The following is a 26,603-nucleotide window of genomic DNA, read 5'->3' as shown; positions in this document are numbered from 1 at the left end:
CTGCTCAAATCTTTACTATTTTCTTCTGTTTACTTTTCGTTTAGTTTGCTCTTTTTTTTGTTGCTGTTTCCTAAGAAACCTGTCTTTGTTGGCACAGCAGGGCCTTAGCTGTGTCGCTGTGCCATGTTTTCCCCTCCATTCGGCTCAGAAAACATCGTGGTTTCTTCTTCCACTCGCTGTCTGTCTAGAAGTACCTTGTTCAGGGGCGCCTGGGTGGCTCAGTCGTTCAGCGTCTGCCTTCGGCTCAGGTCATGATCCCCAAGTCCTGGGATCGAGCCCCACATCGGGCTCCCTGCTCCGCGGGAAGCCTGCTTCTCCCTCTCCCACTCCCCCTGCTTGTGTTCCCTCTCTTGCTGTCTCTCTCTCTCTTTCAAATAAATAAATAAAATCTTCAAAAAAAAAAAAATGTTTAGAAGTACCTTGTTCATCTCCACGTGTTGGTGGTAGATTTCCACAGTATCCTCCTGTTTTTGATTTCTGACTTAATTTCATTGTGATCAGAGAACATACCTTCTGTGATCTCAATACTTTGGACACTGTGGCCCCTGCCACGGGCTGAACGCTGGTGGATGGTGCGGCCCCCCTTCTCTGCGGGCGCCCGTCCAGTGGTCCCGTCCGGTGTGCGTGGTGAGTGTCGAGTCCCAGCTCTTATCCATTTCTCTCTTCAGGTCTGTGCATTTCTGCTTCTTCCTCCTGTGTTGCGGGCATGCAGGTGTACTCACAGCCGTCCTCTTTCTGATGGGTTGGACTTCTGTCCACATGCAGCCTCCCTCTCTGTCTCCCGTGAGGGTCTTCCATCCTCCCATGTTCTGTCGTTCTGTCTTTGAGCCTGAAGTCTGTCTCTTGCGAATGGCATATGGGTGGATCTTGTTTTGTTTCTGTGTTTGTTTTTTAAAATGCAGTCTGACAGTCTTTACTTCTGGTTAAAGAACGAGTTTAATCACATTTGTTGTTTTTTACTTGGCAGGGTGTATGCCTGCCATTCCCTGTTTATTTTCCATCTCACGCATTCATTCATTCATTCATTCCTCCATTCTTCCCCTGCTGCCTCTGCCTTTTTTACTGAATAGATATTTTCTGTGGTCCTGCTTAAGATTATTCATTTTTAACTCTTTTGAATTATTTTCTTAATGGTTGCTTTCTGGGAGTCTTACTAGTGTGTTGTTTTGTATGTTTTACTCACGTGCCTGGTTATCCTTGTGCACCGGCCGCTGTGTCCGAACACTCCCTGTGCAGTTTGAGGCCTCAGACGAGAGTCCACTCCCTCCGAGGTTCTCCCTGCTTTTTCCGGGTGCCTGGGAGAGCTGCCATCCTGGGACCACCAGGGCGGTGCACCTCAGACCCCTCTCACCCTGGGGAGGTCGGGGCTTCGGCCTGAGCAGCACCCGCCCCCCTCCCCAGTTGTGAGCAGCCTGGGCTCTGACTTCCCTCCTCTCAGAACCAGGATCAGCGAGGCCTTCAGGGCAAAAGTGGCTTGTGTTTTCTGGGTTCATGCCTTCACGTGGATCTGGGCCCAGTGCCTGCCAGTGCTTCTCCTTAACTCTCCGTTACTGTTGCAGACTTAAAATATTTGATACATCTCTTACTGAACAGAGCAGGAGTTTAGGGTGTCACTTCTGCAGGTGGAATTTGGAGGCACCTGAACTCGGGTCACGACCTGGCATGCTCAAGCTATGTAGCAAACCGTGAGCAGGTGTGTACCATTTGTAAGTCCCTTGACCCTGTGCTTTGGAAGCAGGCTTTCAACCTAGAGTGTGGGTCCTGAGTGTGGAGGCCTGACCACGTAACTTTTGTCTGTCTTCCAGTCTACATGTCTGAAAGCCAAGCATAAGGACACTTGACAAAAAAAAAAAAAAAAAACAAACACCAAAATCGACTTTTCATTCTGCCATAGAGGGAGATCTTCTTGTGGCTGAGGGTAACTTTCATCTGCAGGCAGCCCATCCCACACTCCGCGTGTCCCAGGCTTCTGTCCGCCTCTAGCTTTTGCCTGACGGTGGTGGTCCCCGAGAGCCCACAGCCATGCTCTCCCCGGACCATTCTCAGAATTCTCACTCAGAAATAGAGAAAAGGGAAACACTAGAGAAACTCAGAAGCTACTTAACTTGAAGCTCCAGGTTTCTTTTAGCTACAAAATTCTTTGACTAGATGAGTTTTTTCCTACCCATTATTTTTGTGGTCAGAAAGGAAACAGCATTTCATTCCGAATTAATGTTATTTTTATAAAACCTCAAAATCCTTTGCTCTAGGCTCCCAAGATCGTTGTTTCTGAACTGGGTATCACTGTGGAATTCCAGCCGGTCTGGGGATCTACCCATTATTTTTGTGGTCAGAAAGGAAACAACATTTCATTCCGAATTAATGTTATTTTTATAAAACATCAAAATCCTTTGCTCTAGGCTCCCAAGATCGTTGTTTCTGAACTGGATATCACTGTGGAATTCCAGCCGGTCTGGGGATCTACCCATTATTTTTGTGGTCAGAAAGGAAACAACATTTCATTCCGAATTAATGTTATTTTTATAAAACATCAAAATCCTTTGCTCTAGGCTCCCAAGATCATTGCTTCTGAACTGGGTATCACTGTGGAATTCCAGCCGGTCTGGGGATCTTGCATGCTGTCGGGCAAACAAGTGCGGAGGCTTCTGAGCCCTCCCTCCTGGGCTGCGTGGGGTCAGGACTATATATCCAGCCCTTGGGCTCCTCTCCTTTGCATTTCAAATACCAGCTGACTTTTGTTAAAACCAGCTCCTCATGTTTGGCACCAGCTGTGAGCCCTGTGGACCTGGACCAGAGCTGCCCCCTTTCCAGGACGGGCACTAGCATGAAAGGTGGTGTAGATCACGGCCCCCGGCAGACACACATTTGGGCTTCTTACTAAAATACCGCGTGGTTTTCATGTGTAATAAAGACCTTTTCATCTTCCCATCTTTTCGGCCAATTTTTCTTCTCTCAAGGTGGTCTTGGAGAACAAGGAGCTTCTCTGTGACCCACGGGGCCACTGTGCAAATAGTGTGTGTACCTGTCGTGCTGTTTGGTTTTTGGCTTCCGTGTTTGCTCATTGCGTTCCTCCTTGAATTTCTCAGCTACTGTCAGCGTGTCAGCTGCCTCCAGGACACTCTGTGGACCCCAGGGGTTGACGTTAGATGCCCGGGAGTGATTCTACTTCAGGAGGTGGTGGAAACTTACACTGGAATGTTCTTGAGAGCTGGGAATTTCTGGGTAGCTTTGCCGTTAGCATAGGTTGGTTTCTCAGTTAATCCCATATTCAAATTTTAACCCTGGCATGTAATTGCTGTGAGATCTTGGGGGAAATACGTAGCCTTTCCAAGCCTTGTTTCCTTTGGCTACAAAACAGGGATAATTTTAGCTCCTCTGTCTCCAACTGCAGAAGATCATGATAAATATCCAAAAAAAGAGTAATATGTGAGTATTTTGTAAATGGTGGAGTAATTGAAAACCCTGTTCAGTCTGGAGTGGACACTTCATTTGTCCTGCAAGTATTTCAGAGGGCCAACCGAATACAGGACTGGGCTGGCCCGTGTTCTAGAAAGGCACACAAGGTGCCCCTTCCCCATGCTGTGGGGCCTGTGCCGCTGGTGAGTTGTGGGGATGGGAGGTCAGGAGACTGGGGTGTAAATCTCTGGGTGCTCACCGGGGTTCACAGGTAACTGTGCTTCCCTCTGTGGTGGTGCACTGTGCCTCGAACCCCGGGCCACATTCTGCAGCCCTGCATAGGGTCTAGAGGCGGTCATGCCATGGGGCAGAGACCAGCTCTAACCCTAACCTGTGACCTTTTTGAAATACCCATATGGTTGTGTGCTGGCTTTTACCCGTTGCCACATATAACCCGACACAGGCATCAAAGACTGGAATTTGGGGCGCCTGGGTGGCTCAGTCAGTTAAGCGACTGCCTTCGGCTCAGGTCATGATCCCAGGGTCCTGGGATCGAGCCCCGCATCGGGCTCCCTGCTCCGCGGGAAGCCTGCTTCTCCCTCTCCCTCTGCCGCTGCTTCCCCGGCTTGTGCTCTCTCTGTCTTTGACAAATAAGTAAAATCTTTAAAAAGAAAGAAAAGAGAAGCCTTAGAATGAGAGAAAAAGGGATGCCTGGGTGGCTCAGTCGTTAAGCGTCTGCCTTCGGCTCAGGTCATGATCCCAGGTCCTGGGATCGAGCCCCACGTCGAGCTCTCTGCTCAGCAGGCAGGCCTGCTTCTCCCTCTCCCACTCCCCCTGCTTGTGTTCCCTCTCTCGCTGTGTCTCTCTCTGTCAAATAAATCAAATCTTTTAAAAAAATAATAAAAATAAATTAGGAAGAGTCGGGGTGCCCTGCTCCGCGGGGAGCCTGCTTCTCCCTCTCCCACTCCCCCTGCTTGTGTTCCTGCTCTCGCTATCTCTCTGTCAAATAAATAAAATCTTAGAAAAAAAAAGGGGGCGCCTGGGTGGCTCAGTCGGTTAAGCGACTGCCTTCAGCTCAGGTCATGATCCCAGGGTCCTGGGATCGAGCCCCCATCTGGCTCCCTGCTTGGTGGGAAGCCTGCTTCTCCCTCTCCCACTCCCCCTGCTTGTGTTCCCTCTCTCGCTGTGTCTCTGTCAAATAAATAAATAAAATCTTAAAAAAAAAAGACAAAAAGGGGCGCCTGGGTGGCTCAGTCGGTTAAGCGTCTGCCTTCGGCTCAGGTCATGATCCCAGGGTCCTGGGATCAAGCCCCGCATCGGGCTCCCTGCTCCGCGGGAAGCCTGCTTCTCCCTCTCCCTCTGCCGCTGCTTCCCCGGCTTGTGCTCTCTCTGTCTTTGACAAATAAGTAAAATCTTAAAAAAAAAAAAAAAAAAAAGAAAGAAAGAAAGAAAAGAGAAGCCTTAGAATGGGAGAAAAAGGGATGCCTGGGTGGCTCAGTCATTAAGCGTCTGCCTTCGGCTCAGGTCATGATCCCAGGGTCCTGGGATTGAGTCCTGCATCGGGCTCCCTGCTCTGCGGGGAGCCTGCTTCTTCCTCTTCCTCTGTCCCTCCCCCCACCACTTGTGCTCTCTTTCAAATAAGTAAATAAATAATCTTTAAAAAAAAAAAAAAGCATCTGCCTTCGGCGCAGGTCATGGTCTCAGGGTCCCGGGATCGAGCCCCGCATCGGGCTCCCTGCTCCGCGGGAAGCCTGCTTCTCCCTCTCCCACTCCCCCTGCTTGTGTTCCCTCTCTCGCTGTGTCTCTCTGTCAAATAAATAAATAAAATCTTAAAAAAAAAAATTAAAAAAAAAGACTGGAATTTGTAAAATTCTGCATGAGGCCACCAGACACAGGAGCCATTTTTCAGAATTTGATCAGCAGACCGTCCCTTTAAGGGAGATTGCCCCTTTGTCCCCTGCCTTGCTGTCTTGCTGACCTGGGGTGTGACCTCTTGTGCCCCCTCAGCCTCATCTGCCCCTCTGTTCTGCTGCAGCTCCCCAGTTCTCCTATGTCCCTTTCAAGGTTCCCAGCCTGGTCGACCCTGCACGCTGCCACAAGTGTGCCCCTGGCTGCAGCCAGGGAGGGATTCGGGGATTGGAAAAGCCTCGAGTTTGCTCAGGGTTTCCTTTCTGCTCCTGTTCTGACAGTCTTTCACCCTGGGTTCCTCCTACTCCATTTTCACACCTGTGCTCCCCTCCTGCCTGCTCAGCTCGGGGCCTGCTGCGTTTGGTGCAGGACCTGCCCTCCGTCCCTGTCCCTTCCGCACCTCCTGTGTCCTTCCTCCACCTCCTGCCCCTCCCCCACCTTCCTCCTCCTCCCCTTCCTCTATCTCCCTTGTCCTTTCTTTTCCTCCCTTCCTCCCCCATTTTCCTTCTCATCTTCCTCCCCCTTCCTCCTCCTCCTTTCCTGCCTTAGCCACAGGCCCCCTCAACTCCATTTATCACAGGTGATTTGATGAGCACAGTGCTCATGAGGCCATTTTGCAGGAATATGAGAACAAGCACAGCCCTTTTAGTGTATTGCTCAGTTTAAAGGTAGTATCTTCCCAATGACAGTACTTTTAGTTCTTACATTGGGTACATTTGTACCCTAAAACAAAACACTGAAATGCTTTTTTATTGTAAAATAGAATGTACCTATAGAATGCACAAACATTCATGTGCTTCGAGGATTGATTAGGAAGCAAATCTATACGTGAGCAGCTCCTGGTCAGGAAGTTGCCAAGTGGCCAGTACCCCAGAGTGACACTTGCTCCTCCATCCCCTTGCAGAGTGACCATTATTCCAACCTCGGAATTACAGTCTTCTTGCTTTTCTCTACAGTTTGCATTATGTGTACATTTATTAAATAATATGGTTAATTTTGCTTGATTTTGAATTTTAAGTAAATGGTGTAATACTGCGTCTTGCATCTTTCACTCAGCATGTGTCTGTGAGTTATTTGTGTTGGTGTAGCTGTGCTTTAGTTTCACTGGTGACTGGCACTGACCGTAGTGACTTAGACGATTTATCCATTCTGGCATCCCAGACATCGGCTGGTTCTGTTTGAATGCTGCTGCCTTGAGCATTTCTGTATGTCTTCTGGTGCACACGTGCAGGACTCTTCCCCAGTGGGTAAAATTGCTGCGTCTTAGGGATGTGTATCCTCAGGCTACTGGATGATGCCCAGAGTGTGTGCCCTTGTGGGGCTTGCCAGTATTTCCCCACTGACTCACGGGGTTCCTGGGCCTGTATGTAGCATCTCTGTTGCCTGTTCCCATCTCTTGCCCATTTCACTGTTAGGTGTTCTGTCTTTTTCTTTTCTTTTCTTTTTTTAAAGACTTTATTTATTTGACAGAGAGAGACACAGCGAGAGAGGGAACACAAGCAGGGGGGAGCAGGAGGGGGAGAAGCAGGCTTCCCGTGGAGCAGGGAGCCCGATGCGGGGCTCGATCCCAGGACCCCGGGATCATGACGTGAGCCAAAGGCAGATGCCCAACAACTGAGCCACCCAGGCACCCCTGTCTTTTTCTTTCTTGTTTGTGGGAGTTGCTTTATGTAAATTTAAACTGTGTTCTTTGCTTCAGGATGACGTGATGATGCCTCAGAGGGTGAGACTACAACTGGAAGCTGCTGCCCAGCACCCGACAAGTGTGAGTCCTGCATCTGTCCCCAGCATGTGTGTGTCCTGCGTCTGTCCCCAGCACGTGTGTGTCCTGCATCTGTCCCCAGCACGTGTGTGTCCTGCATCTGTCCCCAGCATGTGTGTGTCCTGCGTCTGTCCCCAGCATGTGTGTGTCCTGCGTCTGTCCCCAGCACGTGAGTCCTGCGTCTGTCCCCAGCATGTGTGTATCCTGCGTCCGTCCCAGTGCGTGTGAGTCCTGCATCTGTCCCCGGTGTATCCTGCGTCTGTCCCAGCGCACGCGAGTCCTGCATCTGTCTCTGAGTTGCCGTCCCCTTTGAGGAAGCACCGTTGCTGCTGTTTGTGTTGAGCCTCTTCCATAGGGTAAGACTGCCCCATCAGAGCGTGATCAGTGACTGCTGTGTCTCTGGACACTCCCACTGCTCCTGAGAAGGAAAACGTGCCTTTTATCTGGGGCAGCACGCTTTGCTTTCAATGGGCACAGAGGTCTCCTTGGTTTAGTTTTATTTTCATCAGCATTTCGGAGGCTATGTGCCCGGGACATGGAAACCAGGCTGAGCACTCTCATGCGTTAGCAGATTCAAGGGTTATCTTATTACCTGGAAAACCTCAGACTGCAGCTCTCAACTTCGGAAGGGCTCCCCAGTTGGTCCGTCTCCCTGGGCACTCATCTCCCGATGAGGAGGCCCACGTGGACCCGGAGGGCGTTGCGGGCCCAGGGTCACTCACCCCTGGTGGCTGACCCCCAGAGCCTGGGTCTGACCCTGGCGCCCACTGCTCAGACATCTGCCTGAAGTTTTAGTAAAAATGTCTGAATTACTGTGATGATCACTGATTTAGAAAGTGTGAAACAGAAAGGTCTGCAGGACTACGTTCAAACCACAGTGCCAACTATCCCAGTGGACGGCCCCCCTCTTCCCCGGCTCCAGGCTCTGCTTGCTCTTGCCGTGTGCCCTGTCCACACCCGCATGAAGCTTCTCCAGTGTCTCGTGCACACCAGCTCCCGGGGATCTGAATCTGGGCATCAGGTGGGGCCTGAGCTCAGCATTTCCACACGCTCTGGGTGCTGGAGGGCTCGGGCCATCCCCCAGACCGTCCCTGGGCTGTCCCCCAGACCGTCCCCCAGGCCATCCCCAGACCGTCCCCAGACTGCCCCCAGTCCGTCCCCAGGCCATCCCCCAGACCGTCCCTGGGCCATCCCTCAGGCTGTCCCCAGGCCATCCCCAGGCTGTCCCCAGACCATCCCCGGGCCATCCCCCAGACCATCCCCCAGGCCATCCCCAGACCGTCCCCTGGGCCATCCCCAAGGCCATCCTCAGCCCGTCCCCAGATTGTCCCCAGACCATCCCAGGCCATCCCCAGACCATCCCAGGCTGTCCCCCAGACTGTCCCCAAACTGTCCCCAGGCCATCCCTGGGCCATCCCCAGACTGTCCCCAGGCCATTCCCCCAGGCCATCCCCAGACTGTCCCCAGGCTGTCCCCCAGACCGTCCCCCAGGCCATCCCCAGACCTTCCCCCATGCCATCCCTATACCGTCCCCAGGCCGTCCCCCCAGGGTGTCCCCAGACCGTCCCCACGTTGTCCCCCCAGGCTGTCCCCAGACCGTCCCCACGTTGTCCCCCAGGCCATCCTCAGGCCGCCCGCAGGCCATCCCCAGACTGTCTCCAGGCCGTCCCCAGACCATCCCCAGACCGTCCCTGTACCATCCCCCAGGTCGTCCCCAGACCATCCCTGGACCATCCCCCGGGCCGTACCCCAGGCCATCCCCAGACTGTCCCTAGACAGTCCCCGGGTGTGTGTAGAGCCCATTCCTGGGACAGGCGGGGCTTAGCAGGCCATCCTCGGGAAACCTGCATGGTGTGAGGTGCTCAAGGAGGGGAGGCTCAGAAGTGCACAACACGACAGAATTTCCAAGGAGCTTGAATGACTTGTTCACAGAGATGAATTCGTTCTCTTCCAATGGCCCTTTGTTTTGGAGCTTTGGATTTAGTGCACTGACTTTCTGCTGCTTTCTCCAGCTGCCCAGCCCCACACACGACGCTGTGACTCGGGGTCTTTGGCTGCTGGTCAGCCCTGTAAACACGTGCACACGCTCCCCCATGAGGGCTCTTGTCCTCAGGGATGTGAGGCGTGTTGGTGTTGTTAGATGCTGAAGGTTCCTAGTCCCTGAATTGCAACTACACTTGTGTTGCTTAAAGTTACACATTTTTAATGTAAGCATGTCCTTGAAACATGCCCGTAAAAAGATAAAAAATGGCCCCTCAGCTGCATCTTGAGAAGCTACTACACTGCTCTTTGGGCTGGAAGCTTCCGGAAGGTGGGACGTGTGGGAGGTTCAGAAGTGCCCAGTCGCACTCCGTTGAGAAGTGGCCCCTCGGCTGAGGTCATGTCATGAGGGCCAGTGTGTGTCCTGGGGTCCTGACGGCAGGGGTCTGATGTCACCAGCTGCTGTAACCCTCAGGCGAGTGGGAAGCCAGCCCCACAGCTTCCTCGTGAGCACTCTCTGCTAGAATGGGACCGGCCGCATCGTCCAGGAAGTCAGCTGGTCATGGGCCTGAGTCATGGCTGCAAAACCTCTTCCCGGCAGCACATAGCCGAGTGTTTGAGGAACTGCAGACGCACGCTCCCAAGTGGGCACAAAACTGACCGTGACAGACGGAAGGCAGCATGTGGCCAGTGCTGCCAAGGTCTGAGCCGGAGCCCAGAGCGTGAAGGAGGTGGGAGACAGTGCGGCGTCTGAGGGTGTGAACCCTGGGGGGCGCGAGGGGCGCCTTCATAGGAGCTGCGGGGCCTGCGTGCAGCTCTGTGTCGTTCACCAGATCCTGACAGTAGACGGGAGCGGCAAAGTTTAAGAACCACAGATATGGGGGCGCCTAGGTGGCTCAGTCGTTAAGCGTCTGCCTTCGGCTCAGGTCATGATCCCAGGGTCCTGGGATCGAGCCCCGCATTGAGCTCTCTGCTCGGCAGGAAGCCTGCTTCTCGCTCTCCTACTCCCCCTGCTTGTGTTCCTGCTCTCGTTATCTCTCTCTCTGTCAAATAAATAAAATCTTAAAAAAAAAAAAAGATTCCCTCTCTCCCACTGCCCCTATCCACTCCCTCTCTTAAAAAAAAAAAAAAGGGAAGGGGCGCCTGGGTGGCTCAGTCGTTAAGCGTCTGCCTTCAGCTCAGGTCATGATCCCAGGGTCCTGGGATCGAGCCCCGCATCGGGCTCCCTGCTCGGTGGGAAGCCTGTTCTCCCTCTTCCACTCCCCCTGCTTGTGTTCCCTCTCTCGCTGTGTCTCTCTCTATCAAATAAATAAATAAAATCTTTAAAAAAAAAAAAAGAACCACAGATATGTGCAAATACGTGTATCCCTAGCCCTCGGCCCCCACAGAGTCCAGGAGATGCCCGTTAGACGTCCACAGTCATAGACTCTGGAATCTCTGGCGCTTTCTGGTTGGAAGTGAAAAGATGTCAGAAGATGCTGTGACATCCAGTGTCGGCAGGTCAGCAGCTCCTCCTGGGAGCCGTGGGGCGGGTCGTCCAGCCCTGGGTCCTGTCCCCCCAGCAGGGCCCCCGGTGCCCTGCAGGGGTCCCCACCCTCCCTCCAGGGGGGCTGACGGGAGCTCTCAGCCACATGGCAGGAGAGATCAGATGCACAAACAGTGTCGTTGGCCCCGTTTCCCTGTTGGGAAGAGGAAAAAGAATGGAAAGAAGTGTGTTTGGGTGGGCTTCTGTTCAGTTTCCGTCGGTAAGGAAGATGGAGAGACTGGGGTTTCCAGAAGCTTCTTTCACTGGCTCTGGCAGCTGTGATGTCAAGATCTCAGACGAGCACCCCAGTTTTCCCCAGGATGAGACCTCACTCCCCACGAGGACTGTACCAGCTTTCCTTGTGGTCCACTTGGCACGGAGCACGTGGCCCGCGAAGCTGCAGCCGGTGCTCGTGCCCTGTGGACAGACAGCGCAGCCTCAGACGCTGCACCTTTCAGACAGTGATGCTCGTACAGCGGGCGTTTAAAATAGGCTGTGCACGGAAACTTCTGAAGAGTTGGTCACCAGTGTTGACGGTTTAGAGAGTGAGAGACGTTCAGATATGTTGTGTTCCCTACTGGAAAAAAACCACAATTTACTTCTTCAATGGAATTGTTTGGGGTGGCTCTTTGTGCGTAGGCGCAAATGGACCACCAAGTCTAGGGATGCATAAGGAATTTGGGAAAAAGGCATACTGTGTCATTTCATCTTAATCTGAATTGAAGCAACGCTGATTTGCAGTTTTATAAGTTTTATTAAGTTCTAGGTTAGAGTTTTTCTTGCTAACCTTATAATTCAATTCACTTGATGTTCTGTTCCCACACTCAGGAGAAGCTGCCTGCTCGCGCTGCATTTTTGTCCCAGCCACGCAGAGGGACTGGGTGACCCGTGTGGTTGCTCCTGCATTAAGCATAGACTAGGGATGTCACAAGTCTTGTTGACCCGGAGCAAAATCAGCAGGGTTGTTGCTGCGGGGCTGGGTTGTTTTCTTTTCTTTTCTTTTTTTAAATCATGACCTACAAAAATCTTAATTTGCAGTTGCTGGTTGGTTGTCAATTATGTTGTAGGTTGTTTGGAAAGAATGAAATGAATGCTAAATGTATGCTTGTCGTCGGTCATAATTTTTTAAGGCCATTTACAAGGAAACCATATAATTACGAAGGAAAGGCCCTTGGTGACACTTCATATACCGGGCCATTGCCTGTTTACTGCAGAACTTTTGGGGTGTCTGATGTCGGGTGCCACGAGGCAGCTCCCAGCATAACATCCATCCAGCCACTGACTGGACATTGCCGAGTGGAGGTCAGCTCTGGGACAGGCATTGGGGTGAGTCAGGGACCGACTGTTTCTGGCCTGGGCCTTCCCTGTGGGAGTCTCCTGCGCAGAGGGGGAGAGCTGTGAGTGCGTGGTTTCAGGAAGGCAGGAAGAAGGTGGGGGTGCCCCGCAGGAGAAGCGGGAGCACCTTGCAGAGGTGTGTGTATCCTACAGCTTTTCCAGCCTGGTTGATGGCCCCTCCACTGTGGCCTCGGACATCGGACCCTTGCAGGCTGATGGTGGGACTTCCTACATCCCTGATGCCACCGAGTGAGTCCCCAGGGGGCTCAGGAGGGTTCAGCAGTGACCTGGCCTTGCTCTGTGTCAGCAACGAGCTCGTGAACATCCTGCCTGGTGGGCACCGAGTTGTGGGGAGCTGGGCGGGGCTGGCAGGCACCTCCTCTCCCAGGTGAGGGGGCCAAGAGGGCCGTCGCCTCTCTGTCCTTCCAACACGTGCACCCTGCGCTCAGTGCACCCTCACCCCACCTTAGAAGAGGGGCTGCTGCTGGCTCCATTCCCACAGGAGCCCACAGTAACAGTTCACTGAGCGACACACCGTCTCAGCAGGGCTGACTCAGCCTGTGTCCTGGGAGCGATATGCGTGCCTGAAGAGCAAGCACGGTCACTTCGAAGGGGACAGGGAGGAGTTTGCCCCGACACGTGGGTTGAGAGACGGTGGACCCACTGTTGGCATCTGTGTGGCTCATTCAAAGCATGTGGTGGGCGGCATCCTTGCTTCTCGGTTGGCTCCTCAGGAGCAAGTGGCCCCTGGATGCCCAGTGTTGGCTGAGAGCAGGGTTTGCTGGCCCCACGGTCCACCCTCTGCCTCACGGTGCAGGGGACTGTCGGGGGACCCCTGGTCTGTAGGGCCTGGGTGGTGCTGCAGATGTGTGTGAGGGCCTCAGCGTCTGCAGCTGGCCCTGGACGATTGTTGCTGGCCAGGGCGGGCCTTCAGACTGATGTGGTGTTTGGGGCTTCAGCAGAAGGTGACGGGAGGCCACAAGAACCCACTGACAGCTGAGCGGGAAGCCCGGGAGGTGAGGGAGCAGAGACGGCTGAGAGGTGGAGGCAGCTCACCTCCCACGGTTGGGGGGCTTCACCGGTCACACAAAGACCACACAGAATCACACAACAGAGCATGCGTTCCTCCACACACGCTGCATGTTTGTGTGACCGTCACACGTACGTCTTGTGAGTGTGGCCTCTGCACACCCCCGGCCGCAGCCGATAGTTAGTGTTCCTGAGGAATCGGCACGTGTGTGTCTGGCTCAGCGGGCCCCCAGCCAGGGCCCTGCGTGTGCGTGGGCCTCACGGGTTTTAAGGGTGTCCGACTTGCCCAGTTTCCTAGTTGTGAGTGTTGGCAGGTAATTAGAAGTTGATCTACAAGTAAATTTGGTATTTTTGTTAACAGTCCAGAGGTCTTTTATTTTTTCACACCTGTCGTGCAGTGAGTTCACAGGATTAGGGTTAGAATTGGGGAGTATAAAAGAAGGAAAACAGCTAACCAACAAACTATTAAAACACTGTTTCCATTCCCGAAAGTACCCACTTCAAGGACTGGATCCATAAAAGAAATGGAAGTTCTTAGTGAAATGTGGCTTTGTGGAAGCACAGGGCTAGCCCACCGACGAGACCGGTTCCTCCCTTCCTGCTTCCCTTGTTTCGGGGCCTCGTGGGAGCGCCCGGAGCCTGAGGATGCTGCTCCCGCCGCCGTGCTCCCGCATCTTCGCGCTAAGGGTTCCCCTTCAGTCTGAGGCTAGTGAAGAGTGGAGATGCCACTCCTCAAGGGGCTCTCATGTGCACCGCGGGGGCAGGTGCTGACCCGGCACGGCCCTCCCCACGGCCCCCGGGCCGGCGGACCCCCGTGAGGTGCGCGGCGGCGGGTGCCCCCGCCTGTCATTTTCTGTGTCCTGTTCTACTGACCCTGACCCTTCTGCATTTTGTGTCTGTCCGTCTCCCGCTTCCCGCCACCTTTCATGTTTCTCGTTGTGCGGTTCCATGTGATCTCCCCTGCAGTTTGCTAGCTCCCCCTGTTCTGCTACGTTCTCTGGCTGGCCCGGGGTGTGACTGCAGACGCTGCTCCCACTCCCCCACCCCGGGCACGCTGCGTCTGCTCGTGCCGTCATCTTCCGCAAAGTCTGCCCCTCAGAGAGAGGCTGCGCCGTGACATCTGCCTTCACACAGCTCTCCCCCTCGGCTGCCGCTCACCACTCACGGCTGAGCCTGACAGGTCTCTGTCTCCTAACCCCTGCAGCCTGGCCGCGGCCTCCTGTGACCCAGGCGGCTCCAGCATCATCTGGGTATCGGGCGCGGAAGGCACCTCCGGGGGCTTTGCCTCGGTTTGTCCTTACCTCTTCCTCACCACCCAGCTCCTAGCCACGGGCTTGGAAAGGTGATTTCTAGAGATCCGTCACTTCAGTGGTTTTCCTTGTGATTCTCAGTTTCCAGAATGGTCAGGCGTCTCGCCTACTGGCAGTGTCCATGTGGTCACCACACCCAGACCCGGGCAGGCCCCGTGCGGGCTGCAGGGAAGCCGTGTGGCTCCAGGCATGGGGGCCGGTGTGGCGGGGAGGGGCCGCACAGGCCGTGAGTCTGCGCGCTGTCCCTTTGAGCAGCGCACACCTTCTCTTCTCACACTTCTCAAAGTTTCCACCCTTTTTCAGTTTGCTCAGTTGCCAGGTTGAGGGGCCTGGCCCACATGGGCGCTAGGACCCCCAGCAGGTTCTGCGTTTCCCCCCCTCTAGGTATGGCACCTGCAGGGGTGGGTGTGACAGACGTCCAGGGATTTAAAGCAAGCACGGGTCGTCACAGGTTCTTTGGGGCTACCGTTACCCCTGCCAAGGGCAGGGCCGCGGACGGGACAGGCAGAGGGAGGTCCCTCCCAGTGGCATTGCGGCCGGGGCTGTGGAGCTCGGGGCCAGTGGCAGTCTCTGGCCCCGTGCGGGGACACTGCAGTTTGTCAGTGACTGAAAGTCTGGTTAAATTGGACTAGATCTGCTCTCTTGTGTGTTTTTGTTGTCACTGACAGGAGTGATTATGAGCTTGTTGCTCTCAGATTCACCCTCCTGTGCACAGAGGCCGGAATCAGGGTGGGGCGCATGCCCACCGCGCTCCCCAGCCACCCACGGGATTAGTGCTTCAGGCCCTGCAGGGGGAGATCACGTGGGAAGAGCTGAGAGTAAGCCCAGGCATCCCTGGCTTTACCTCTGAAGGGTGGGAGACACCAGCCTTTGGACCCGATTCCTCCCCAGGGCGGCGCCGGGAGGGCTGAAGTGGATGAGCTGTGGGGAGGCCCTCTGGGCTACTGAAGGCATGGCCACTAAGTGTGGGCTCTGCTGGGGGATGCCCGTCTCACCTCCACTGCTTTCATTTCCAGGCTTCCCCTATAGGCTGGCGCACACATGCATACAGTCCTGCATTCCTGCACCAGGAATCCTGCAGATCACACGTGTGCATGCACGCAGATCACACGCACACACACACCCCAAAGTGCAGCTGGCCTGCAGGATGGAAGCTCTTGTTTCTCCCACGTCTCACCCTCCGACTAGAGTTTGCCTTGATGACTGGTGTTTGCATGGAGCTTTACAGTTTGTACGTGGCCCTGTTTCTTCCTCAGTTCTCCTGGTGGCCTTGGGAATACAATGGTGACTCTCCCTCCTGACCAACTATGTTCTGTGAACTTCATACTGTGATCAGGCTTTTCCGGGATGTTTAATCAGTAAGAAAGGAATATGGTGGTAAAAACTGATCAGCTAGCGAATTACTTTTTTATTAATAGGAAGTAGAAAACATTATGTCTTATATGTGATGAATAAGAGGAAAACTGATGTCGCCATTAAATATTTTGTGACCACAGGCAGCCACCCCCAGGCCGGGCCTGCTTCTGTCTCCCCTGACGTGTGTCTGTCCACCGTGCCGTGTGCCTAACAGAGGCCGCGTGCCTCCACGCAGAAGAGGAATGAGCCTTTCCGCCTCTCGCGTGCATGCCCTGAGCTGTCTTGCTGAGGTCTGAGCACCAGTGCTGGAGAAGCAAGGATGGGCCGAGCCAGGAGGCAGGGCCGGTACCAACGGGCAGCCTGGCGGCTCCATGGCGTCTCTGGGGGCCTCCCAGAGCCAGCTGTGTGACCGGGAAAGGTCCTCACCCGGGCCCTCTCTGGGAGGGGCGTGGACGGCACGAATCCCCCCCACCCCAGGTCCACTTCAGTGTGTCCCCGAACACGTGAGGCCAGGAACATGAGATCCCCTAATGAACATGACCCCCGCTAACAGGGTGGCCGCATAGCCTGTCGTCCACATGGGGGCCCTCGGCGGGTCCGAGACAGCGGTCCTGGGCCGAGTAGTGCTGCCTACGCTCCTGGACACTGGTGGTCTGGGACTGAAGCAGGACATCAGGGGTCTGTCACCACAGGGCCACACAGCTATGATGCAGTGTCGCCTTCCTGTGGCCGTCAGTCACTGCGGCTGGGGACGAAGCGTCCAGACCCAGGGGTGTGAAAGCCAGCCGTTTATCACATGCACAGATCCCACGGGTCGGGACCGCAGGAAGGGCTCTGCTCTTGCCGGGCCTCCGCTGGGTGGGGGGCTGGGGCGCCTGGGGGCTTCATGGCTTCCTCACCGCCTGGCAGCCACTTCCAAAAACAGGGTCCCAAGAGAACGGGCTGGAGGCCATGTCGCCTTTATGACCTTGTCTCAGGACCCCCGGGAGGGGACGCAGGCCAGACCAGCTGTAGGCAGAGCAGGCGGGTGACTACTGTGAGGGTCATCCCACCTCCCAGACCTCCCTCTGCCTCCAGTAACCTTCTTTCCTACTTTCTGGCTTTTTCTTCCAGCCAAACTGGCAGGTCTCAGAGGCTCCCATATAGATTCAGAGTTTCCAGACTGTAGGGACCGCCTTCCAGGATCTCGAGCTTTCTGCTAACTGTTGGCAGTACGTGCTTTCAGAGGAACTAGCTAACACCTGCCGAGAGTCTTGCTCTAGGGGCTTCTCCCCGGCATCTGGGGGGAGTCCATGCGTCCTGCAGCACATGCCCTTCGCTTCCTTGAGCCTGTGCTTGCTGAGTGCCGACTGCATCCAGGGTGCCAGGCCCATGTCAGCAGCCTGTGACCCAGAGCACATGTAGGGTGAAACACTGAGTGTGCGTCCTGTGCCGTCACCAGAGAGGACGGGGTGTGTGGTCTGCACCGGGCCCCTTCAGGAGGAAAAGGTGCCTCGTGCTTTCTGCCCCGTGGGCCAGGCCACTTTCTTTTCAAAAAGCGTTGAGGTGCACACATACACCCTCTTTTTCATCTGTAGACCGGTACCCCCACAATCGGCAGTCGAAGGCACAAAGCAGTGGCTGCCCCAGAAGTTCCCGCGTCACGCCATCTCCCACCTGCCCTGTTTCTCCTTGCGAGACCCCCCACGCCACAGGGCTCTAATTTCATCAGAAGCCAGCAAGCCTGGACAGGAGGGATGGGGGCTGCGGGGGGCAGCCTCCCTGGGTACTCACCGTGAGAGCAGCATGAACAGCTCAGATCTGGGCCTGGGGGGGCAGGGGCACCCTGGGCGGGGGTCCCAGGTGGAGGTGCGGTGTGCCCTGGGTGGGGGTCCTAATACTCACTGTGGGAGCCGCATGAGCCCCCCCTCGATGAGACAGGCAGGGCAGCAGGTGCCTGTTGCCCCCAGTGGCGGCTCAGGGCGTGGCAGGCGGGAGGGGGGGCGATGGCGAGGGTGCAGTTCAGCCCCTTGGGTCCACCTGTGAGTGCACCTCCCAGCTCTTGGTCGTTTTCCTGTTTTCTCTCAGAATCTTTTCTGTTCAGCAAATGCCAGTTTGGCAAGACCGGGAGATGAGGACAGCAGACACCCCCAACAGTGTGTCCTGGGCGGGCGGGCGGGCACAGGGAGGCCTTACCCTGGGCAGGGCGCTAACCCAGCGGCTGCTCTCATCCACAGGCTCCCAGGGGGGACCCAGCAGTGAGTCACGTAGCCAAGTGTGCCTTTATCCCAGTCAGAAAACGGGACATTTCACCAGGGAGGAGGGACGGGGGCAGATAAGCCCATGGAAAGAGGGTCGGCACCACGAGCCATCGGGAGCCCAGGTCAGACCCGTGAAGCGGCGTCTGCGCAGGCCTGAAAGCATGCCCATGTCGGGTGCTGGTGAGGCTGCAGAAAAACCAGGTCACTCACTCGGCCGGTGGCAGTGTGAGTGGGTGTAGCCACTCTGGAAGACAGGTGTGCAGCTTCTAGAAGGGTAAGCGTGAAACCACCGTACGACCCAGGGCGCACTCCTGGACAGTTGCCCCAGAGAGATGGGGACACGTTCACAGAAACCCGTGCGTGCGTGTTCCCTGTGGAGCGCTCAGCGGTGTGCTGCAGGGTCTGCTGGGCAGTATTTCTCAGCCCAACAAGGAAAACGTGTCGTACGCACAACAGCCTGGACGAGTCTCGGGCAGCTGGAGAACGGAGACACGGCCAGTCGCAGAGGGCTACAGCCTGTCTGTCGACACACGTCCTCGAAAAGACGGATGGGCAGTTGCCGGTCAGGGAGGGCTGGGTGTGGCCGCAAAGGCGCCATGAGGGTTCCTTAGCTGGGGGTGACTTGCATTGGTTTTTCAAGATGTTACCGTTGGAGGAACCGTGTAAAAGATACACGGGATCGCTGTGTGTTATTTCTACTACATGTGAGTCTACTGTTTTCTCAAAAAAAAAAAGTTTAATTAAAAGAACGCAACAACAAAAAAATACAAGCAAGCAAAATCTTTCTTGGCTCTTCATTAATATTCCTGCATTAATACAAATTAATCACTATGCATAAGTGCTATAGAGAGCAAGATTTAAGAAATTCAAGGATCATGGTAGAACTTCTGATAATTTATTTTTATGTGCTTATTTACTTATTTATTTATTTTAGAGAGAGGGCATGGGTGGGAGGGGCAGAAGGAGAGGGAGAGAGACCACACATCCTACTTCAGCACCCCTGGCCCCCAGCAGCCTTGGCCACACCTCCAACACAGCTCAAGATGTAGAGACAGCACCTGCACTTCGGTTCAAGTGTCTGTGTGCAGGATGTTTGGGATGTCTGAGACTGCTCAGCGGTGAAGGGTCCCGTCCTACAGAGTCTGAGTGAGGTGTGGAAAGGGGCTGGTCCCCACTGCATGTATCTGGGCCTGTCGCTGCAGAAGAAGCCACTCCCGTGGGGGCACACCCAGCAGCACAGGGCCTGCTCCCACCCCCACCCCAGGTGAGGCTCACAGAGTTCCTGTAAGGGCCCGGGCATGGCTAACAGCCGACCCTGCACTGCGCACTGTCTACCTCAGAGTGGTCAGTAAGATCTATGTCACCGAATCAGTCTCCTTATTAAGAAATTATCGGGGCACTTGGTAAGCCTCCAACTCTTGGTTGTGGCTCAGGTCGTGACTTCAGGGTCATGAGATCGAGCCCCACATTGGGCGCTGCGCTCAGCAGGGAGCCTGCTTGAGATTCTCTCTCCCTCTCCCTCTGCGAGTTGCGGTTCAGGAAGAGCGCCACTGAGGTAGTTGGGTGTTTGACCTTGTGAACAGATCACTGTAATTTGAATGCATTAAGGGGAAGCATTATCTGCGACAACTCTAACCCAGGGTGATTTCACGGGTGCTGCTGGGACTGGCAGGTCAGGACCGTCCAGTGTGGGGTCCACCCAGAACCCTGCACTGTGTGGGTACCCTCCCTCTTCCTCTTCCCTCCTGGAAGTTTCCCCCAGCCTGGTTGGATGCAGGTCTCTGTTAGTTCCCTGCTGGGTGTGCCAACTTACACCAGGTGAGATGTATGTGCACTGGTGTGTGCGTGTGTGAGCTCTCAGGGACTTTCTTTTGTTAAGTTCTGTTTTGTTGTTTCACAGATTATAGGTTGCCAAGTAAGGAGAGAGCCCCCCGACTCCACTGAGCGATACACACGGTGGATCAACCAGCTAGCGGCGGACCAGCTTCTTACTCAGGTACCCCTGCCCGGGTCTGGGAGCCCACCCAGGACGTCCTGAGAGCTGTCAGTCCCTGTGTTTGCCCGCCTGCTGGGTGTGGCCTGGGAAGGAGCCAGAACCAGCAGGCAGGTGCAGAAGGCCTGGCCGGAGGCTGGGGAGGGACAGAGGTGTCCAGGAAAGGCCCAAGTTCCTGGCAGGACTGGGGGCCATCCCCAAGGCAGGCTGCCTTGGAGCAGGCAGTGTGAGAGAGGGAGCTGAGATGCACCTTCTGGGCGGGGCTGGCCCAGAAACCACCTGTGAGGCTGGTGTGACCCGGAGCGGAAGCGGGACTAGGTGTTCTGGTCCCAGCTTCAGGTTTGCCAGGGGCTGGAGTCCCTGGAGTTTGCTTCTGTAATTGAACCGGCTTCCCTGGCTTTTAAACTCTACACACACACACACACACACACACACACATACTGTATTCACATACACACAGACACACAAACTCTATTCCCTCACACACAAACTATTCCCTCTCACACACACACACATAAACTATTCACACACACACAATTCCCTCTCCCACACAAACTCCATTCCCTCACACACACACACACAATTTCCTCACACACACACACACAAACTCTTTTCCCATCCACACACATAAACACACACACTTTATTCCCTCACACCCACACACACAAACCCTATTCCCTCACACACACACACACACAAACTGTATTCTCTCACACATAAACACACACACACACAGAAAGTGCTTCTGCATTTGCACTTACTTATCACATTTTGAGAAGATGAAGATTCCGTGAATGGCCTTTTATAGATACCGGTGGTTAAAGGCACGGAGAAGCTGATTTGTTTTCCAACTCCTCCTAAAGCTGAATAGGCAGGAGAACAGCCAGCGTGTGGGCCCTGCATAGCCTGCACACTCCCCTGGGACGTGGAGCCTTGAGGTGGGAGTGCATGGACGTGTGCGGGGTCAGCGGCAGGTGGTGCCGCTCCTTCCTGCCCCTGCCAGGCAGTGGCCAGCAGAATCACACCGGGTCCCCGCTCTCTCTGGCGGCTCCCCAGCTAGAGCAGAGAATGTCTGGGTCTGGTCGTGAGCATCATTACACGCGTGGAGAAGCACACAATCTGTGGGCCTTGCTGCCATGCTTCTCCTGGTCCTTCCCTCCATGGGGGGGGGCTGGCCTGTGTGGTTCACGATTCTGGGATGTGCTGCCTTTTTACAGACACTTTGTCAGGACACGTACTTGTGTTCGCTTTTTATGTTTTTCTTAACCAAGATCACAGCTGATTCAGTGAAGAGCTAGTAAGAGCTTTCATGTTCCTAACTGGGGAATTAAAATTTCATAATCAGTGTGAAAGCTTCTGGCCTCCAGTTGGCCCAGAGGTCCCCCTGATTTGGGGCACCCAGAGGCTCCTTGGACAGGGCCAGGCTCAGCCCGGCACCAGCGAGGGTTTGGAAACACTCAGCTCTGTGAATATTGGAGCACTGGCAGCTGTGTGGAGTCGGACTTCTGCCTGCGTGTTTGGTTCTCTGGTAGAATGTGAGTCATGCAGGGACTATGTAACCAAACACTGAGGGTGTAATTTAAATGCAGTGGACACTTTTAGAGCCAGAAATTCGAGTTCTGAGTCGAGAGCTAACAAGACTTAACTATTAAGTATCATAGAAATAATTAAGGCAAGGTCCTCTTAAATAGTGTTTTTCTTTATCAAGTTAGGAGAAATTAAAGTCTGAAGTTTTTTCAAAATAAACTGAAAGAAGCTGGTGTTATTTAATCCACGTGTCAGCTGCCACAGGGGCAGAAACCATCACCGCCATGTTAATAAGGTGAACAGACCACCAAGTGAGGTCTGTGTTCATCCTCTAAGCTGATCTCATTTGTGAGGTGGGGAGCAGCACGATTTGATATTTGGTGCCCACTTTATGCCTTCAGTGAGGCACTGTTCCCTAGGGACCTGCATCTCCTGCATTAGGGAGACCAAAGAGGGGGCAAGGCCGGGCCCTCCCTGCCCCCTGCCCCAGGGTTCTGGCAGCGAGGGCTGGAGGGGAGCAGAGGCGGCTGGCCCCTCAGGTCGAGGGCTCAGGCCACACTGCAGATCAGCCGCAGGCCTGGTGAGAAGTCCTGGTGTCATGATCCCGCCGGGGCCCCCTCCTGGTCCACATTACAGTGGGTGCCCAGGGCTGGTCACACCCCAGAGGCCAGTGGCCTCCATCAGCTGCATTACCTCGGTTTTGCTCATAGAATTCAGGGGTTTAAGCACAAAATCCAGACTCATTCTTTGACCACTCATTTGAAGATACTTGGCAACACAAAGTAAGGGTCGCCTCTGGCTGATTTAAAAGACGGTGTGTGGGGGCTGTGGGTGACAATGCTGCTCTCCTGTCTGTGGGTGGACAGTCGGTCTTCTCCTGGTTACCTGCTTTTCCTTTTACACGTGAGCAGCATCGGCAGCAAGACTGTCAGAACTCACCTGCTGTGTAAAAAGACTAAGTTTCACACTCATCTACCTCAGCGTGTCTTTCCCTTGAAAGTTTGTCCTTCATAGCAATGATTTTATCCAATTCTAACCAGCACTCATGACGCTTAAAAACTTACATAATTTGAAACAGACTATCTTGTACTGTTTTTCTTCATCTTCTCATTTAAAGGGAGCATCATAAAGCCTGTCTGTAGTACAGATCCACATAAACTGACAATTTTCAGCGTGGTAGAGAAGTGGTTCCTTAGCACATTTCTCTAAAACATACTATGGAGAGGGGAAACTTTTTATTAATGTCTGTTTCTCTATTAAACCCAGAAGCCACAGATCTTGGATTTAACATCAAAGTTTATTCTTGTTGCTATGTGGGTGTTAAAATGTCAGAATACTGGAACATTTGTTATCTGTCTAAAGATAGTCTTCCAACAAATTAGAAATAAGGATAATAAACCACAGGAATCTGGAAATGAGTCATACAAACTCTGCTCTTCTTCTCTGAGAAGAATTCGTATCACTTCCTGGTAAGATACCACTAATGAGGTCTGAATTTCATTAAATGCTTCATTCTCTTTTAACTCCAAGGCTTTTCCTTTCTGAATAAAAACTAAGCTCATTTTAAGTCTATAATCCATACTTTTGTCTTTTTGAGAACCAAAAGCATCTAAAAGGATCCGTCTGTAAGCGTATGTTCCTCCTGCGCCTTTCTCGAGGGCAGACTCTGCTCAGGACAAAGTGGCCAGAGCCCGTGGGCTTTGTTTTTGGGTGTATGTTCCCACAGGCACTGAAAGGCACTACACAGAATTTATTTTTGCGAAGTGCACTTTCCGTTGGTGGCAAAACAAGGGGAGAGACAAAAGCAAACCCCCAGGTCCCCAGAACAGCAGCATGGGCCCCCAAGCCTCTCCTGAGAACCCCTTCTTTTTGACCAAGTTCTAAGAAACTGGATTATGTGCTTTTTCAGTTGGGGATATATCAGAACCAGGAGACAAAATCAAAAGGGAATCAGAGTGAGAGCCAGGAGCTTCTGGGACTTCCTCACTGCAGCAGCGCCTCCCCCGTGTGCCACCCCTACCCCCTTACCTGCGCGTGCACCTCTCCTGTGTGCGCGCCCCCTTACCTGCACGGGCACCTCTCCTGTGTGCGCACCTCCCCCGTGCGCGCTGCCCCCTTACCTGTGTGCGCACCTCCCCCGTGCGCGCTGCCCCCTTACCTGTGTGCGCACCTCCCCCGTGCGCGCTGCCCCCTTACCTGTGTGCGCACCTCCCCCGTGCGCGCTGCCCCCTTACCTGTGTGCGCACCTCCCCCGTGCGCGCTGCCCCCTTACCTGTGTGCGCACCTCCCCCGTGCGCGCTGCCCCCTTACCTGTGTGCACCTCCCCCGTGCGCGCTGCCCCCTTACCTGTGTGCACCTCCCCCGTGCGCGCTGCCCCCTTACCTGTGTGCGCACCTCCCCCGTGCGCGCTGCCCCCTTACCTGTGTGCACCTCCCCCGTGCGCGCTGCCCCCTTACCTGCACGGGCACCTCCCCCGTGCGCGCTGCCCCCTTACCTGCACGGGCACCTCCCCCGTGCGCGCTGCCCCCTTACCTGTGCGCACCTCCCCCGTGCGCGTGCCCCTCCTGTGGTCGTTCCTTACCGGTCCTGGTGAATCTGCTGGGCCACCCGGCGCCATCCGGCGAGGAGTCCGCGGAGGGGAGCGGTCGGTGGGGAGCCCGGCTCGGCGGAGGGGAGGGGGCCTGGGTCGGGGCGAGGACTCCGCGTGCAGCGCCAGGTACGCGCTTGTGGCTCTGGCATCTCGGGGAGGAAGGGGTCGTCCTGCGTCCGCGTCTGGCTCGGCCGTCCGCTGTTCCACCTTCTGGTGCGCGCGACGCGCGCGCCCCCTGCCGGGGCCTCTGCCTGCGCTTCAGTGGAGCGCAGCTTACCTACCGGGCAGGTTAATGTAGAAAATGGTGATGGGAGCGTTGGGCCTCTGGATCTATTGCATTGGCTTCCAAGAATTCTAAGTGTGTTGGGGGCCACATCCTGCCATTTTCTGTACCGCATTTAATCGTAGACCCTACGACTGGGGGAGAGATGAAGGGGAGATAGTAGCCTATTCCAGGAATAAGTGATCTAAGACTTGAACCAAAGCTGCACTCCTTGCCAGTCAGACCAGGGACTGGCAAACTGTGGCTCGGGGGCTGCCCCTTTTTGTAAGTAAAGTTTTATTGGCACACAGCCTTGCCCATTTGTTTATGGATGGCCGAGACTGATTTTGCACAGGGGGCGGAGTTGGGTGCCTGTGACACAGAGGCTGTGGCCGGGAAGCCTGAAATACTAGTGTCTGGCCCTTTAGAGAAGAAGCTTCCTACCGAGAGTTAGGCAGCAGTGTGGTTGATTCACCAGCACCTGGCTGTAATGTCAGGGGCATGTGTCCGCGTTCTGTGTCCCAGCGAGCGGCCTGTGTCACCACGGAACCACCAGACCCTGAGCTCTCAGGTAGGTTAGGACAGCATCAGCACCGCTTCCCACGAGGAGAGCTAGAGGCCCGCAGCCAGCGGGGAGCTGGGTGTGAAGGCGGTGTCGGGCTTGTTTTCGCCACCTTGGCATCCGGCCCTTACTCTTGTCTTCGAACGGTAATAACTTCGTAGAACATTTTAGGTGTGTGCCCTTCTTGTGAGCCTTGCTCTCTCTTTCACAAGAAACAGGCCCCGTGGCTCGCGTGGCTGGTTTATTCTGTATTCCTCCTCTTGCTGTGTGGCATCCCTGGACCAGTGGCTCTGGTCCCGCAGAACCCCAGTCAGCAGTGAGGTCAGGGGTGTGTTTGTGCGACCCGTTCCCAGGGCCTGCACCTTGGGAGCCACAGAGCAGGGACACAGCAGTGGCCACTGCCCAACATGGCTGGCCTCCTGCCGTCCTCGCTGCTCGGGTGCTGGCCTTTGTAACCCCCGGGAGTCTGCTGCAGTAATCTGTGACTTGCGTTCAAGTTGCATGGCAGGGGAGGGTGGAAATACTTCCTAGGAAAACTCTTCCTTGAAACGTTAAGATTTCATTACCTCCTCTCACCCCTCACTTGGCCTTTAAAGAAAAACAAGTTTACTCAGCAAACCTGTTTCTCTTCTTCGTGTGCTTGAAATTAAGCTATTTTAATGATGTGGCCGACCAAGTCTTCATGGGGTCAGCAGATAAATGTGGTCACCTGCCATCCTGTTCTCTGGCACCTGACCCCATGGTAACTGCAGCTAAGGCAAGAGCACATTAGTCCTTCCAGAATTGTAAAAAGGGTAATCCCAGTGGAAGAGGAAAAACCATAGCAGGTGTCTGTTATGAGTCGTTAGAATGACTTAAGGAGATAGCCTGCAGTTCCCAGCTTCTGCTTCCCTCCAGGGGAAGATGGATCCACCCTGGCAAACGGTCTTCCCTCCCGAAGAAAGAGAAGGGTACCTGTTAGAAGGTCCCGTCCGCAGGTTTGTGTTGTTCGTTCTTGTCCTGGGCCTTCTTCTCGTTAAGAAACTGTGTTTCGTGTCAGCTGTGTGTGTGGAATGGCCCTTTGCTATTTGCAGTTGAGTGGGGGGTAAAGAATGAACATGAACCGTTTCATAAGGAGTTAGGTGTCCAGTCTGGAGAATTAGGCAGACAGGGGCCCTTGAAATAAATGGGGAGACTCTCCTCATAGCTCGTTTGCTGTTGTGTGGTCAGACCGCTCAAATCGGGTGGAAAGCCGGTGTCCTGTGTTCTCAAATGTATCTGAGCATTCGCTGAGTATGGAAGCCAAGAAAAAGTGCAGTCGCTCAGGTGTAGGCTGCGGGAGACCCCAGAGTCTTTGACAAGTAAGGAAGGGCTGTTGGAAGCAAAACCGAAGAGTTCGATGAGCCAGTTTGTCCTTTGGATTTTGAGAACAAATGGCTTGTTCTGATGGGACCAAAAGAAATGTGCCTTCTTTACTCTTTCTGTTCCATTTTTGTTCTTTTGTTCCATTGTCCTCTCAGAAGGGGACGAGAGGTTGCAGAGAAGAGCTTGTGTCAGGCTCGCCTTGTGCGGCCCCGAGCCCCGGACACCCTCCGTGGACACGAGGGCCCCTCGCAGGCTCCCAGCGAGGACAAGTCGGTTTCTCTGAGTCTGCCCTGCTCGAGGCTCCCCGGCCCCCGGGAGCCAGTGCGTCCTGGCTGTGCAGCCCGCAGCCCCCGAGGGCCGCACAGAGCCGTCAGGCTGGAGAGACTGGTGCTGGGCACGAGGCGGGACTCGCTTTGTTAGCGTCTCCCGTACGTACCTCCAGCTGCTGGCAGCGCAGCGCCCAGAGTTCACGGGAGCTTCACAC

General features: G+C 54.6%; 1 protein-coding gene across 19 annotated transcripts in view; it reads left to right on the top strand.

The window, feature by feature from the left end:
* The window catches only part of B3GNTL1 (UDP-GlcNAc:betaGal beta-1,3-N-acetylglucosaminyltransferase like 1), a 136,000-nt gene that overhangs the window by 42,502 nt on the left and 66,895 nt on the right, over positions 1-26,603 (top strand). For 15 of the 19 annotated variants that reach the window (XR_010408725.1, XR_010408724.1, XR_010408722.1 and 12 more), the window contains 2 exons: positions 7,004-7,069; positions 19,742-19,837. Coding sequence is in view for 9 of the 19 variants with exons in the window: in XM_045888197.3 (XP_045744153.1) it covers positions 7,004-7,069; positions 19,742-19,837 (162 nt within the window). In the remaining 10 variants the exon portion in view is untranslated. Of the gene's footprint in view, positions 1-7,003; positions 7,070-7,232; positions 7,423-19,741; positions 19,838-26,603 lie in introns of those variants that run through there. The other 4 variants (XM_064583420.1, XM_064583421.1, XM_064583419.1 and 1 more) reach the window with 4 other exon arrangements.

This window comes from Mirounga angustirostris, unplaced genomic scaffold (assembly GCF_029215605.1).
Source record: "Mirounga angustirostris isolate CCGP_5_RB_7025 unplaced genomic scaffold, mMirAng1.0.hap1 SCAF_17, whole genome shotgun sequence".
Lineage (NCBI taxonomy): Eukaryota > Metazoa > Chordata > Mammalia > Carnivora > Phocidae > Mirounga > Mirounga angustirostris.
This window is presented reverse-complemented; position numbering and strand designations above follow the sequence as displayed.